The sequence below is a fragment of the Vulpes vulpes genome, chromosome 12 (assembly GCF_048418805.1).
Source record: "Vulpes vulpes isolate BD-2025 chromosome 12, VulVul3, whole genome shotgun sequence".
Classification (NCBI taxonomy): Eukaryota; Metazoa; Chordata; class Mammalia; order Carnivora; family Canidae; genus Vulpes; species Vulpes vulpes.
This window is the reverse complement of record NC_132791.1, coordinates 78,682,055-78,695,794: the sequence shown is the minus strand read 5'-3', so window position 1 is coordinate 78,695,794 and position 13,740 is coordinate 78,682,055. Positions and strand designations below refer to the sequence as shown.

General features: G+C 37.1%; 1 protein-coding gene across 4 annotated transcripts in view; it reads right to left on the bottom strand.

Moving 5' to 3' along the window:
- Positions 1–13,740, bottom strand: part of GPLD1 (glycosylphosphatidylinositol specific phospholipase D1) — a 64,321-nt gene that overhangs the window by 30,407 nt on the left and 20,174 nt on the right. For all 4 annotated transcript variants that reach the window (XM_025999303.2, XM_072729024.1, XM_025999302.2 and 1 more), the window contains 4 exons: positions 13,084–13,181; positions 12,457–12,567; positions 11,310–11,358; positions 10,039–10,093 (listed from right to left, as the gene is read on the bottom strand). In XM_025999303.2, the coding sequence (XP_025855088.2) occupies positions 10,039–10,093; positions 11,310–11,358; positions 12,457–12,567; positions 13,084–13,181 (313 nt within the window). The remainder of the gene's footprint in view (positions 1–10,038; positions 10,094–11,309; positions 11,359–12,456; positions 12,568–13,083; positions 13,182–13,740) is intronic.

Sequence of the window (13,740 nt, the reverse complement as noted above, 5' to 3'; positions counted from 1 at the left end):
GAAGAAATAATAGCTGATATCTTCCCTAATGTGGGGAAGGAAACAGATATCGACATGCAGGAGGCACAGCGATATCCTCCCAAAACTCAAGGTAATCCAAACCAAGACACATATTAATTAAAATGGCAAAGAGTCATGATAAAGAAATAATTTAAAAGCAGCAAGAGGAAAAAAAAGACAATTACATAGAAGAAAAATGTAATTTTTCATAAGGCTACCAGCTAATTTTTCAGCAGAAACTGCAAGTGAGAAGACAGTGGCATGATATATTCAAAGTGCTAAATGGGTAAAATCTGCAGCCAAGAATATTCTATACTGCAAGGTTGTCATTCAGAATAGAAGGAAAGATAAAGAATTTCCAGGCAAACAAAAACTAAAAAGGTTCATGACCAATAAACCAGCCCTGAAGAAAAAAAGGAATCCTTGAGTGGAAAGGAGAGACCATAAGTGATAGTATGAAAAGTAGGAAACACAAAAGCAGTAGAAGTAAGTACATCTGTAAAAATCAGTCAAAGGATTTGCAAAATAAAAGGATGTAAATTATGACACCATATCCCTAAAATGGGAGTGGAGGGAGTAAAGATGGTTTCAAATTAAACAATCATTGGCTTAATACAGACTGCTATATGCAAAAGATGTTATATATAAACCTAATGGTAACCACAAGTCAAAAACCACTAATACATTTGCAAAAAATAAAGAGAAAGGAATCCAAGTATATTACAGAAATCCAACTAATCATGAGAAAAGACAGCAAGAGAAGGATCAGAAAAAAACTATAAAAAGCACCCCAAAATAAGTAACAAAATGGCACTAAATGCATACCTATTACTAATTACCTGGAATGTAAATGGGCTAAAGGCTCCAATCAAAAGACATAGGGTGACAGAATGGATAAAAACAAAAAACAAAAAAACAAGACCCATCTACATGTTGCTTACAAGAGACTCCTCTCAGATAGAAAGATACCTGCAGACCAAAAGTGAGGAGATGGAGAAACAATTGTCATGCAAATGCAAAGCAAAAGCAAGTTAGGGTAGCATATTTATCCTGGACAAAATAGACTTTAAAACAAACACTATAAAAAATAAAAAGAATACAGTATAACAAGAGACAAAGGAAGGCCCTATGTAATCAAAAAGGTGACAATTCAACAAGAAGATATTGTAAATATCTTTGTAAATAATTATGCGTCTAACATGGGAACACCCTAACATCTAAAGCAGTTAATAACAAATGTAAAGGAAGTAATTGATAATACAATAATGGTAGGGGACTTTAACACCCCACTTACATCAATGGACAGATAATCCAAATAAAAAAATCAAGAAAACATTGGCTTTAGGGACACTTGGGTGGCTCAGAGATTAAGCATCTTGGGCGCCTGGGTGGCTTAGTGGTTGAGCTTCTGCCTTCAGCTCAGGTCGTGATCCTGGGGTCCTGGGATCGAGTGCCACGTCAGACTCCCTGCATGGAGCCTGCTTCTCCCTCTGCCTGTGTCTCTGCCTCTCTCTGTGTGTCTCTCATGAGTAAATAATAAAATCTTAAAAAAAAAAAATAATCATCTGCCTTTGGCTGAGTTTGTGATCCCAGGGTCCTAGGATTGGGTCTTATATCAGGCTTCCAATGGGGAGCCTGCTTCTTCCTCTGCTTTGTCTCTGCATCTTTCTCTGTGTTTCTCATGAATAAATAAAGAAAATCAAGAAAAGAAAGAAGAAAGAAAGAAAGAAAGAAAGAAAGAAAGAAAGAAAGAAAGAAAGAAAAAAAGAAAGAAAAGAAAAGAAAAGAAAAGAAAAGAAAAGAAAAGAAAAGAAAAAAGAAAAAAGAGGAAAGAGAGGAAAGAGAGGAAAGAAAGAAGAAAAGAAAGAATAATGGCTTTGAATGACACACTGGACCAAATGGATCTAACAGATACATTCAGAGCATTCCATCCTACAACAAGCATACACATACTTTTCAAGTGCACGTCGAACATTCTCCAGTAGAGATCACATATCAGGCCACGAAACAAGCCTCCTCAAAAAGATCGAAGTCACACCATGCATCTTTTCTGACCACAATGCTATGAAACTAGAAATTATAAGAAAAAATCTGGAAGGAACACAAATACCTAGAGTTAAATAACATGCTACTAAACAATAAATTGGTCAACTGAGAAATCAAAATATAAATTATAGATTACACAGAAACAAATGAAAACTCACTACAAAATCTTTGAGAAGCAGCAAAAGCTGTTCTAAGAGGAGAGCATACAGCAATGCAGGCCTACTTCAAGAAGAAAAGTCTCTTGGGATGCCTGGATGGCTCAGTGGTTGAGCGTCTGCCTTCAGCTCAGGGCGTGATCCCACAGTCCCAGAATCGAGTCCCGCATCAGTTTCCCCTTGCTTCTCCCTCTGCCTAGGTCTCTGCCTCTCTCTCTGTGTGTCTCTCATGAATTAATATATATATATATAATATATATATTATAAGGCTTTATATATATATATAAATATATATATATATATATATATATATATTTATATATATATATAAAGAAAAAGGCAGCCCAGCTGGCTCAGCAGTTTAGCACCACCTTCAGCCCAGGGCGTGATTCTGGAGACCTGGGATCAAGTCCCACGTCAGGCTCCCTGAATGGAGCTTGCTTCTCCCTCTGCCTGTGTCTCTGCCTCTCTCTCTCTCTCTCTCATTAATGACTAAATAAAATTTTTTAAAAAAGAAGAAAAGTATCAAATAAACAACCTAGCCTTACACCTAAAGGAGCTAGAAAAAGAGTAAACAAACCCTCCAAACCATAGAAGGAAGGAAATAATAAAGATTACAGCAGAAATAAAGGATATAGAAATTAAAAAACAATAGAACAGATCAATGAAACCACGGGTGGATTCTTTGGAAAGATTAAAATTGATAAACTACTTGCCCAAATTGGGGAGGGGGTCTTAAATAAACAAAAAAAAAAATAGAGAAGAAATAACAACTGACACCACAAAAACCCAAAGAACTGTAAGAAAACCTATATGCTGACAAACTGGACAACCTAGAAGAAATGGATAAACTCCTAGAACATATAAACTACCAAAACAGAAACAAGAAGAAATAGAAAATTTGAACAGACTGATTACTAGCAATGAAGTTGAATCAGTAATCAAAAAACTCTCAAACAAAAGTCCAGGACCAGATGGCTTCATGGGCAAAGTCTACCAACCATTTAAAGAAGAGTTAATACCTATTCTTCTCAAACTATTGCAAAAAATAAAAGAGGAATGAAAACTTCCAAATTCATTCTATGAGGCCAGCATTACCTTGATACCAAGGTGTAAAGACACCAAAAAATAGAACATCTGAGTGGCTTACCTCTGCCTTCAGACCAGGGCGTGATCCCAGAGTGCCGGGATTGAGTCCCACATCGGGTTCCCTGCATGGAGCCTGCTTCTCTCTGCCTATGTCTCTGCCTCTCTGTCTCTCTCATGAATAAATAAATAAAATCTTAAAAAAAAAGACACCAAGAAAAAGGGAACTATAGACCAGTATCTCTCATGAACACAGATGCAAAATTCCTCACTAAAAGCAAACCAAATCCAGTAATACATTTTTTAAAAATATCCACCAAGATCAAGTAAGATTCATTCTTGGGTTGACAGGGTGGTTCAATATTTGCAAATCGATCAACATGATACATCACACCAATAAGAGAAAGAAAAATCATATGGTCATTTTAATAGATGCAGAAAAAGCATTCAACAAAGTAGAACATCTAATCATGATAAAAAAAACTCTCCACAAAGTAGATTTAGAGGGAACATACCTCAACATAATAAGCGCCATATATGAAAAACCCACAATTAACATCATACTTACTGGTAAAAAACTGAGAGCCTTTCCTGTAAGGTCAGGAATAAGAGGAATATGTCTACTCTCATCTGTTATTTAAAATAGAACTGGAAGTCCTACCCACAGCAACCAAACAAAAAGAAATAAAAGGTATCCAGATCAGTAGAAAGAAATAACACTTTCATTATTTGCAGATGACATGATACTATATATAAAAAACCTAAAGACTCCACCAAAGAACTGCTAGAACTGATAAATGAATTCAGTTGGATCACAATATACAAAAGCTGATGTACAAAATTCTGTTGTATTTCCATATACTAATAAAGAAGTAGCAGAGAGAGAAACTAAGAAAACAATCCCATTTACAATTACACTAAAAACGATAAAATATCTGGGAATATACTTAACCAAAGAAGTGAAAAACTGCTACTCTGAAAACCATAAAATACTGATGAAAGAAACTGAATATGATACAAAGAAGTGGGAAGACATTCCATGCTCATGGATTGGAAGAATATTGCTAACATGTCTATACTATTCAAGGTAATCTACACATTTAATGCAATCCTTACCAGGGCGCCTGGGTGGCTCAGTTGGTTAAGTGATTGGCTTTTGATCTCAGCTCAGGTATTTATTTTATCTTATTTTATTTTATTTATTTTATTTATTTTATTTATTTTATTTTATTTTATTTTATTTTATTTTATTTTATTTTAATTCATGAGAGACACAGAGAGAGAGAGAGAGCCAGAGACATAGGCAGAGGGAGCAGCAGGCTTCATGCAGGAAGCCCGATGTGGGACTCGATCCTGGGACCCTGGAATCAATGCCCTGAGCCAAAGGCAGACACTCAACTGCTGAGCCACCCAGGCATCGCAGGCCTTTTTTTTTTTTTTTCAAGATTTTATTTATTTGTCAGAGAGAGAGAGATAATACAAGTAGGGGGTATGGCAGGCAAAGGGAGAAGCAGGCTCCCCGCTGAGCAAGAAGCCCATGCAGGACCCAATCCCAGGACCCCAGGATCATGACCTGAGCTGAAGGCAGACACTTAACCATCTGAGTCACCCAGGCATCCTTCAGTTCAGGTCTTGATCTCAGGGTGGTGATTTCAAGACCCATGTTGGGCTCGCTGTGGAGCCCACTTAAAAAAAAAATGCAATCCCTATAAAAATACCAATAGCATCTTTCACAGAGCTAGAATAAACAATGTTAAAATTTGTGTGCAACCACAAATGATCCCAAATAGCCAAAGCAGTCTTGAAACAAAGAAAAGCAAACTAGAGGCATCACAATTCTGGACTTCAGGTTAGATTTCAAAGCTGCAGCAATCAAAATAGTATGATACTGGCACAAAAATAGACACATTGATCAATGGAACAGAACAGAAAACCCAGAAATGAACCCACAGCTATATGTTCAATTAATCTTCAACAAAACAGGAAAGAATATCCAATGGGAAAAAGTCTCTTCAACAAATGGTGTCAGGAAAACTGGACAGCAACATGCAAAAGAATGAAACTGGACAACTTTCTTATGCCATACAGAAGAATAAATTCAAAATGGATTAAAGACTTAAATGTGAGATCTGAAACCATAAAAGTCCTAGAAGGGAGCACAGGCAGTAATTTCTCTGATAACAGCCATAGCAAAATTTTTCTAAGCATGTTTTCTAAGGCAAGGGACATAAAAGCAAAAGTAAACTATTGGGAATTCATCAAAATAAAAAGGTCTGCACAGTGAAAGAAACAATCAGCAAAGCTTAAAAATATTCTATCAAATGGGAGAAGATATTTGCAAATGACATATATGATAAAGGGTTAATATCCAAAATATATAAAGAATTGATATAGGTCAACATCAAAAAACCAAATAATCCAATTAAAAATGGGCAAAGAACATGGACATTTCTCCAGAGAAGACACACAGATGGCCAACAGACACATGAAAAGATGTTCATCATCATTCATCATCAGGGATATGCAAATCAAAACTACAATGAGCTATCACCTCACACCTCTCAGATGGCTAAAATTAACAATTCAGGAAACAAAGGATGAGGATGTGGAGAAAGGGGAACCCTAACTGTTGGTGGGAATGCAAACTGGTGCAGCCTCTCAGGAAAACAGTATGGAGGTTCTCAAAAAGTTAAAAACAGAAACTGACCCAGCAATTGCACTACTGGGTGTTTACCACCAAAACACAAAAACACTAATTGAAAGAGGTACATGCACCCCTGTATAGACAGCAGCATTATTTAGAAAAGCCAAGTTATCGTCAGGCTCCCTGCATGGAGCCTGCTTCTCCCTCTGCCCGTGCCTCTGCCTCTCTCTCTCTCTCTCTCTCTGTGTCTCCCATGAATAAACAAATAAATAAAATCTTTAAAAAAAAGTCAAGTTATGGAAGCAGTGCAAGTGTCCACCAATAGATGAATGGATAAAGAAAATGTGATGTATGTATACAATGGAATATTACTCAGCCATAAAAAAGAATGAAATCTTGCCATTTGCAACAACATGGATGGAGCTAGAGTATAATGCTAGGTTAAATAGTCAGAGAAAGACAAAAACCATATGACCTCACTCATATGTGGAATTTAATAAATTAAACAAATGAGCAAAGGGGAAAAAAGAGAGAAAGACACAAACCAAGAAACAGACTCTTCACTATAGAGAACAAACTGATGGTCACCAGAGGGGAGGGGGTGGAGGGATGGGGGGTATAGGTGATGGGCATTAAGAGTACACTTATCATGATGAGCACCGAGTAATGTATAGAACTGTTGGACCACTATGTTATACACCTGAAAGTAATATAACAGTGCATGTTAACTATACTGAAATTAAATTAAAACACTTAATTTTTTAAAGCATTAACATTTTTTAAAGATTCTTTTTATTTGATAGAGAGATTGAAAGAGAGAGAGAGTGCATTCATACAAGCCACAGGAGTGGCAGGCAGAGGGAGAGGGAGAAGCAGGTTCCCCACAGAGCAGGGAGCCCAGCACAGGGCTTGATCCCAAACCCTGGGATCATCATCTGAGCTGAAGGCAGATGTTCAACTGATTGAACCAGGCACCACAAATTAAAACACTTTTAAAAAGACTCCACAAAAAAAAAAAAAAAAAAGACTCCACAAATTTCATAGGAACTCAAAGAAAAATATATGAGATATATGAGTAAAAAGTAACAAAAGAGAAAATGGACACATAATAGTACCAATAAACCCAAAAGTTTGTTTTTAAAATAATGAAACTGAAAAATATTAGATTAGATTAACAGTTGAAAATCATATGAAAAGTCAGGATAAAGAATATTATGGATAACAAGGTAACACAAGCACAAATAAGAGACATAAATAGAAAAATATTATGAACAATCTCATGCCATGATGTTTAAACACTCAGATGAAAAGGAAAAACCCTAGAAAACAAAGCTCCTTAAGAAGAAATTGAAAAACTATGTAGTCCTATAACCATGACAGAAGTTTTTAAGCAGTCCCCACAAAGATAACACTAGGCCTAGAGAGCTTTACAAATTCTACCAAACATTCAAGTTCTGATTTTACGTAGACTTCAGAGAAAAGAAAAGGAACACTTTCCACCTGATGTCATGAAGCTAGCATAACCTTGATACCAAAACCAAACAAAGACAGAAGAAAGGACAATTATAGTACAAACTCACCCATAAATAAAAATGCAAAAACCTCAGGCAGCAATAGATGCAACGGATATTAAAAAGAAAATATACTATTGCAAAGTTGGTTTTGTCCCACGAATTCAACCTGATTAAATATTAGCAAATAGATCAGTATAGTTGTTATATTAACAGGTAAGAAAGAGATAACTATTTCAACAGATGCAGAATAAGTTCAACACATATGAAGTTAATTTATAATAACAACTAACATCAATCTAAAATAGAAGGAAACTGCCTTAAGTTGATAAAGGATATTCACAAAACCCATAGCAAACATTCTATTTGATAAAATTTTGAAAGCATTCTCTGTAAGATCACAATTATGCTCAGTATCACCACTTCTTTTGTACTGAAAATATTATCCAATGTGGTACAGCAGAAAAAAGAATGTTATAAAGACTGAAAAAGGAAAAGCAAAATGGTCACGATTTGTAGACGATGCATTGTGAGTCTATAGGGAATTCAAAAAAAAAAAAAAATCTCCAGATACGTTAGAATGAATAAGGGAGCTTAGAAATGTTGCTAGATACAAAAATCAAAATTAGATAGTTGCTTGCATTTCTATACAGCAACAACAATTAGAAAATAAAACTAGTACCAAAAGTTACCATTTATGGTAGGAAATAAAAAGTCTCTGCAAGGATATTAAATAAAACCACGTAAGACCTTGGGAGAAAACTTATAAAACTTTAATAAAAGTCATTAAAAAGGGCTTACATAAAATGTATAGCACTTTAAATAAAATGTATAGGATGTGAAGACTCAGTATTTCCAAGTTGTTAATGCTCTTCCAATGGATCTCTAGATTCAATAAAATTCTAATAAAAATTCCAACAAGATTTTTCTTGGAACATGGCAACTTGCTCCTCTCACTTTATTTGAAAGAGCCAAGGCAAAAGAATTGGCAAAGTATGTGTGAAGAAAAAGGAAAGGCTGAGAGACCAGCCCAAAGAGATGTATCCTAAAGCCACTGTAATTTAAAAAAAAAAAAAAATCAGTATTGCTCACGGACAATTAGATCAATAGGGCAAAATAGAAAGCCCAAAAATGGACCTAAATACACGTGAAATTGTATGACAGAGAGGGCCTTATAGACCAGTAAGGAAAGGGGAGACTACCGGTAAGTGTCCTGACTTGGGGATAATCTTTTACATCTACAGAAAAACAATCAGATTCTACCTCAGAATATACAAAAAATTAACTCCAGGTAAACGAAGGACAAAGTTTTAAAAAATAAAACCATAAAAGCTCAGAAGGTTAAACAGGAGAATGATCAATCCCATGACCTCAAGGTAGCAAAGGATTTCTTAAGACATCAAAAGTACAAATTACAAAGGAAAAGATGGATATATTCAACTACATTAAAATTAAGTGCTGTTTATTAAGATATACGTAAGTAAAAAGACATGCCACAAACCGTGAAAAGATATTTGTAACAAATAAATGACAAACCAGCCAAAAATTAGAAGCCCTAATATATAAGAAACATTCACAATTGAGTAAAAAGGACAAACAAACCAACAGAAAAATAGGCTGAAAACTAAACAAGATTTTCACTTAATATTGAACACAAATGATTGATAAAATATGAAAGAACATTCAACCTCATTAGTCATCTCAGAAATACAAATTAAAACTTTAATGAGATTCTATTACACACCAAACAGGCTATTTTTAAGTCAGACAAAGCCAAGTATTAGACAATGCAGAAGAAGTAGAACTACCCTATGAACCTGAGGAGAGTATCAATTGGGAAGACGATTCTGAAAGCTTGGGCTTACTTAAGTTAAACGTGCATACATCCTATGACCCACTAATTCCATGTCTAGTGGTGATTACCAGAGAGATGCCCCTCTGGTGCACAAATGTATGTACAAAAATGTTCATAGCAACACTACATATAAAGCAAAAACACTCCATATTACTTACATATCCATCCACGTTGGAATGGAGCATTTCATTTGGTATATCTATACAACGGAGGACCACAGAGTAGCGAAAATGAACTACAGTCAAATACATCAATGTGATTGTATCTTGGAAACAGGAATGTAAGCAAAATTTGAAAATACTCGCTATGCAATTCTAGTCATCTGTAGATTAAAACCATGTACTATTTTGTATATGGACACATCCATAGGAATTCAACTATATAGAAAAGCAACAAAATGGTTAACAGGAACTCCATCATAGTGGTTACCCTGGTGGGCGAGAAGGTGAGCAGAGAAAGCAAGGAGCTCATAAGATACCAGTAAGGCTTGGTTTTGAACCAAGTGGTAGCTACACAGGTGTACACAATCTTATTTTTTTTTTATAAATACCCATTTTTATAAGGTATAAGTTACAAATTCAAATCATCCACTTAAACTAATCTGCCAGTTTACTTTTCAAATTTTACATATGCAGAATAATCCTAATTACATTGTAGGCTATATTTTCTAAGGGGATTGAAAAGGGTCAAGTTTCTAAATACCATTTAGGGAACACATATGTAAGTGTACATTGCTCTTACCAGCGCCGTGCAAGGTAATTAAAATTAAACTCAAACTGGCTCAACACATCTCCACCTGAGGTATAAGAAAAATATTTACATTTGGTCAGTTAGCGACAACACATGGCATACTTCTTTCAACACAGATTTGCACAATCCAGGTGATGAGTCCATTACATTGTCACATATTTGTGTTCATTGTTTCAACACAAGATGAAGCATATCTTTAAGAAATAGTGATCACCTTTATCTTAGCCAGTAAGACATATGAATTAAGAAAGAAACACCCATATAAACAAAAGTTTTTCATGTTAAGGAAAAAGATGAACCATAAAAGTTTTTTTTTTTTTAAAAAACACCATTCACCCCATACTTTGGCTATTTAAAGGTAATTCACTACAGGAAAAAGATGGAGTGTACCAATTTAAAGCTGAAGTATTAGGTGACATTAGGTAATTAATTTCTATTTTAGGTAATGAATTTTAAGCTGATATGAAGGTAAAGCTTTTCAAAATTATGACACAAGCCAATGATGAAATGTAATTTTTTATAAAGAAATACACATATACAACTTTTCAGAAACACATGTCTATGTCAAATGAGATATGTCCATACTATAGATGAACTGAAGTATTAAAATAGAAAGCTAGGGATCCCTGGGTGGCGCAGCGGTTTGGCGCCTGCCTTTGGCCCAGGGCGCGATCCTGGAGACCCGGGATCGAATCCCACATCGGGCTCCCGGTGAATGGAGCCTGCTTCTCCCTCCGCCTGTGTCTCTGCCTCTCTCTCTCTCTCTGTGACTATCATAAATAAATAAAAAATTAAAAAAAAAATAAAATAGAAAGCTAGTTAGTATATGTACTGGGAAGATATGATAAAAAAATAACATATTTTACCTTAAATATTTATTTCTTTTAGTATAAATTGAAGCTTATATACACACACAAGAATGAGAAAGAGATAGTGTAGCAAGCCTACCATGAACTACACACATCCTTGCCAGCTGATGCTCCCAGAAGCATCAGCACTCTTGTTATCTAGATACCTGCCTGGTTATTAGATATTTCACAAAGTGACTTAACACCCGTTTCATGGAATATGAAAATGACATTTTTACTCAAGAGAACCACATAGTCCAGTCCTAATTCATCATGAAATGGTCCCAGTTAAGGAGAAAGAAGGTTATTAAAAATATGGGGGAAAAAACCAGATTTATGGTACAGTAGTGACTGCATAACAAGTGAGATGTAACTATCACAAAAGAATCTTTGGCAAATGTAAATAAACAGTACCAAAGTCACCAGCCGGATGCGCCTCAGAATAGGAGTCATGAAAATCAACCTGAGAAAGAAAGAGAAGCATATGATGTGTGCAAGCGTGTGTGTGTCACAAATTGTAGCCCAAATCCCTACCCCACAGCCAGGCCAGTAGTGAGGAGATGAATGCCTAACCCAATGAAATGCGAAGGGTATGGAATAGGTGGACTCAATTTCCAAAAAGAAAAAAAGAAAAAAGAAAAAAAACGTTTATTTTTATTATTTTATCTGTTAGAAAAAAATCATAGTGGCAGTTGAGCTGTATATTGATATCTGGTAACAAATGAGGCTATTGCAAACATTTGCACTTCAGAGGATATACACACAATCTCTACTGCGCCCAAGCATATGGTTCTCACAGAATGGCCTTAATAGCAACTGGTGACCAGAACCAGAAATAAGATCGCCATTTTCAGTTTGGGGATACGGATTCTCATGTAGAAAATAAAAAAAAAAAAGCAAAAAACAAAAAAACCAGCATGGGGAGATGTGGAGATGTGGCCAAAGTGGGTGGAGAGGAGTGGGAGGTATTGGAATGAAGTCACAGGTGAGAGCCAGCACAGGAATAGTCAACGGGATGCAGTAGTGCCTCACGGGGCCAGATGGCACCTACGCTTGTGAGCACAGCGTCACATACAGAGGTGTCCAATCACTGTCGTACCCCTGAAGCTGATGCAACAGTGTGCCAGCTACACTCAGGAAGAAAAAGGTTTTTAAATGTTAAAAGACAATGTAAAAAGAACAAACACATGTGGAACCATTACTTTCAAATAGAGCTAAGTGGAGGCTCTATGTATGCTCATTAATAGACACGGCTCGAAGAAAACATGACGTTTCCCAAATATTGTTTGTGACTAAACAGAACATCACATTTATCACTGTTTGCAGCGCACATCATTTGTTCTGCCACACGATGAATTGATGAACTTACGGGCAGCATGAAGAGTAAAAGGAATAAATAGCAACAGATGGAAATCTAATACTGCTTTGGGCAAGACATCTTGGTACTACATGACCTCTGGAAAACCTCAAGTTTTCCTTTCCTCTAAAAGGGCCAGTTTTTAATCGTGGGTAATGGCAGTGTCACCCCCATAGAGTCATCAACCTGAAGACATGTACTCACGGCTCCCATTGTCCTAAGGAATCCTTGTTCGATCCCCAAGCTGTGCCAGCTGACATCGGCCACCATGTGAGAGGTGATTCCAAACAAGAAAGCTACCAATTTCTCTGTGTCCTGCCAAATAAGCAAATTAGAGGAGGGACAGGTGCATGGGAACAGGGCAGTGGGGACAGGTGCATGGGAACAGGGCAGTGGGGACAGGTGCATGGGAACAAGGCAGTGGGGACAGGTGCATGGGAACAGGGCAGTGGGGACAGTAGTGCTTGGATTATTTTATAAAAGATCCTATTACAATTTTTAATAAGTAAGATTTCCATTACTGAGACTTAACAACAACAAAAATCAGAGGCAGGGCTGTTGTATTTTCTAGTTACAAAAATCACTAAAGGACTTTTTGAAAAGTTTTGCAGTGCCTTGGAAGAGCTTTCAGATTAATTACTCTTGGAGCAAAATAACCAAGTGACATACCACATTTTTCTAAGTAGTGTATGCAAGTAGAACTAGCCACGTCCAGTGTTTGGCACTGAAGGTACAAGGGTGAGCAGCCCTCCCAGAGCCTGGGGTGGGGATGGGGTACACATGCAATAAATGCAGATGCAAGCAAGGAACTTGCTGGAGGGCTGTGCCTACCTTCTCCCAGGGCAAGGGATAGTTCTCTCGGATGTAATGAACACTTGCATTCAGAAAGGGGGTCCAGTGAGTGCTCTCAGACACGTCGTGGAATTGCCCTGGTGAAACAAAAGCAGGTCTCAGGCATCTTTCTTAAAAAGCTGGAGATTCCCAATCAGATCTGCCCCCATGGCTACCTCCCACAATCCTCCCCCCCCTTCCCTTTGAGCCTCTTCATTTCTTCTATTGATGTTCAGAGGAATCCTCTAGAACAGAAGAGCCAGCTGGGAGAGAGAGAGAAAGGAGCTGGAACTGGCTCAGAGCATCTGGAATCATGGGCTGCCATGGAGGCTGAAGTATTTTCAATTTCTGTGCTAAAGGGAAGGATAAAAGGGGTAGGGGTGTGGGTGTGATGGAGGTTTGGGGGGATGTGGAGTGAGGGGGTGCAGGGGGTGGTGGTGGGTGGGGGTACAGGTGTGGGGATGTATGTCATCTTGGTGCATCACAGTCCACCTTCCTAACAGCACAAAAGACAAAAGCAGATACTCCAAAGGCTATCAAGCATTTTAATTTACAACAATTGTTTTAAAATGGCACAGACCCTAAGCATCAGCTGAGAGGGTCAATGGGTGCCCATCTAGCTCTTTATTCCCACAGCAGGGGTAGGAAGGACAGGAC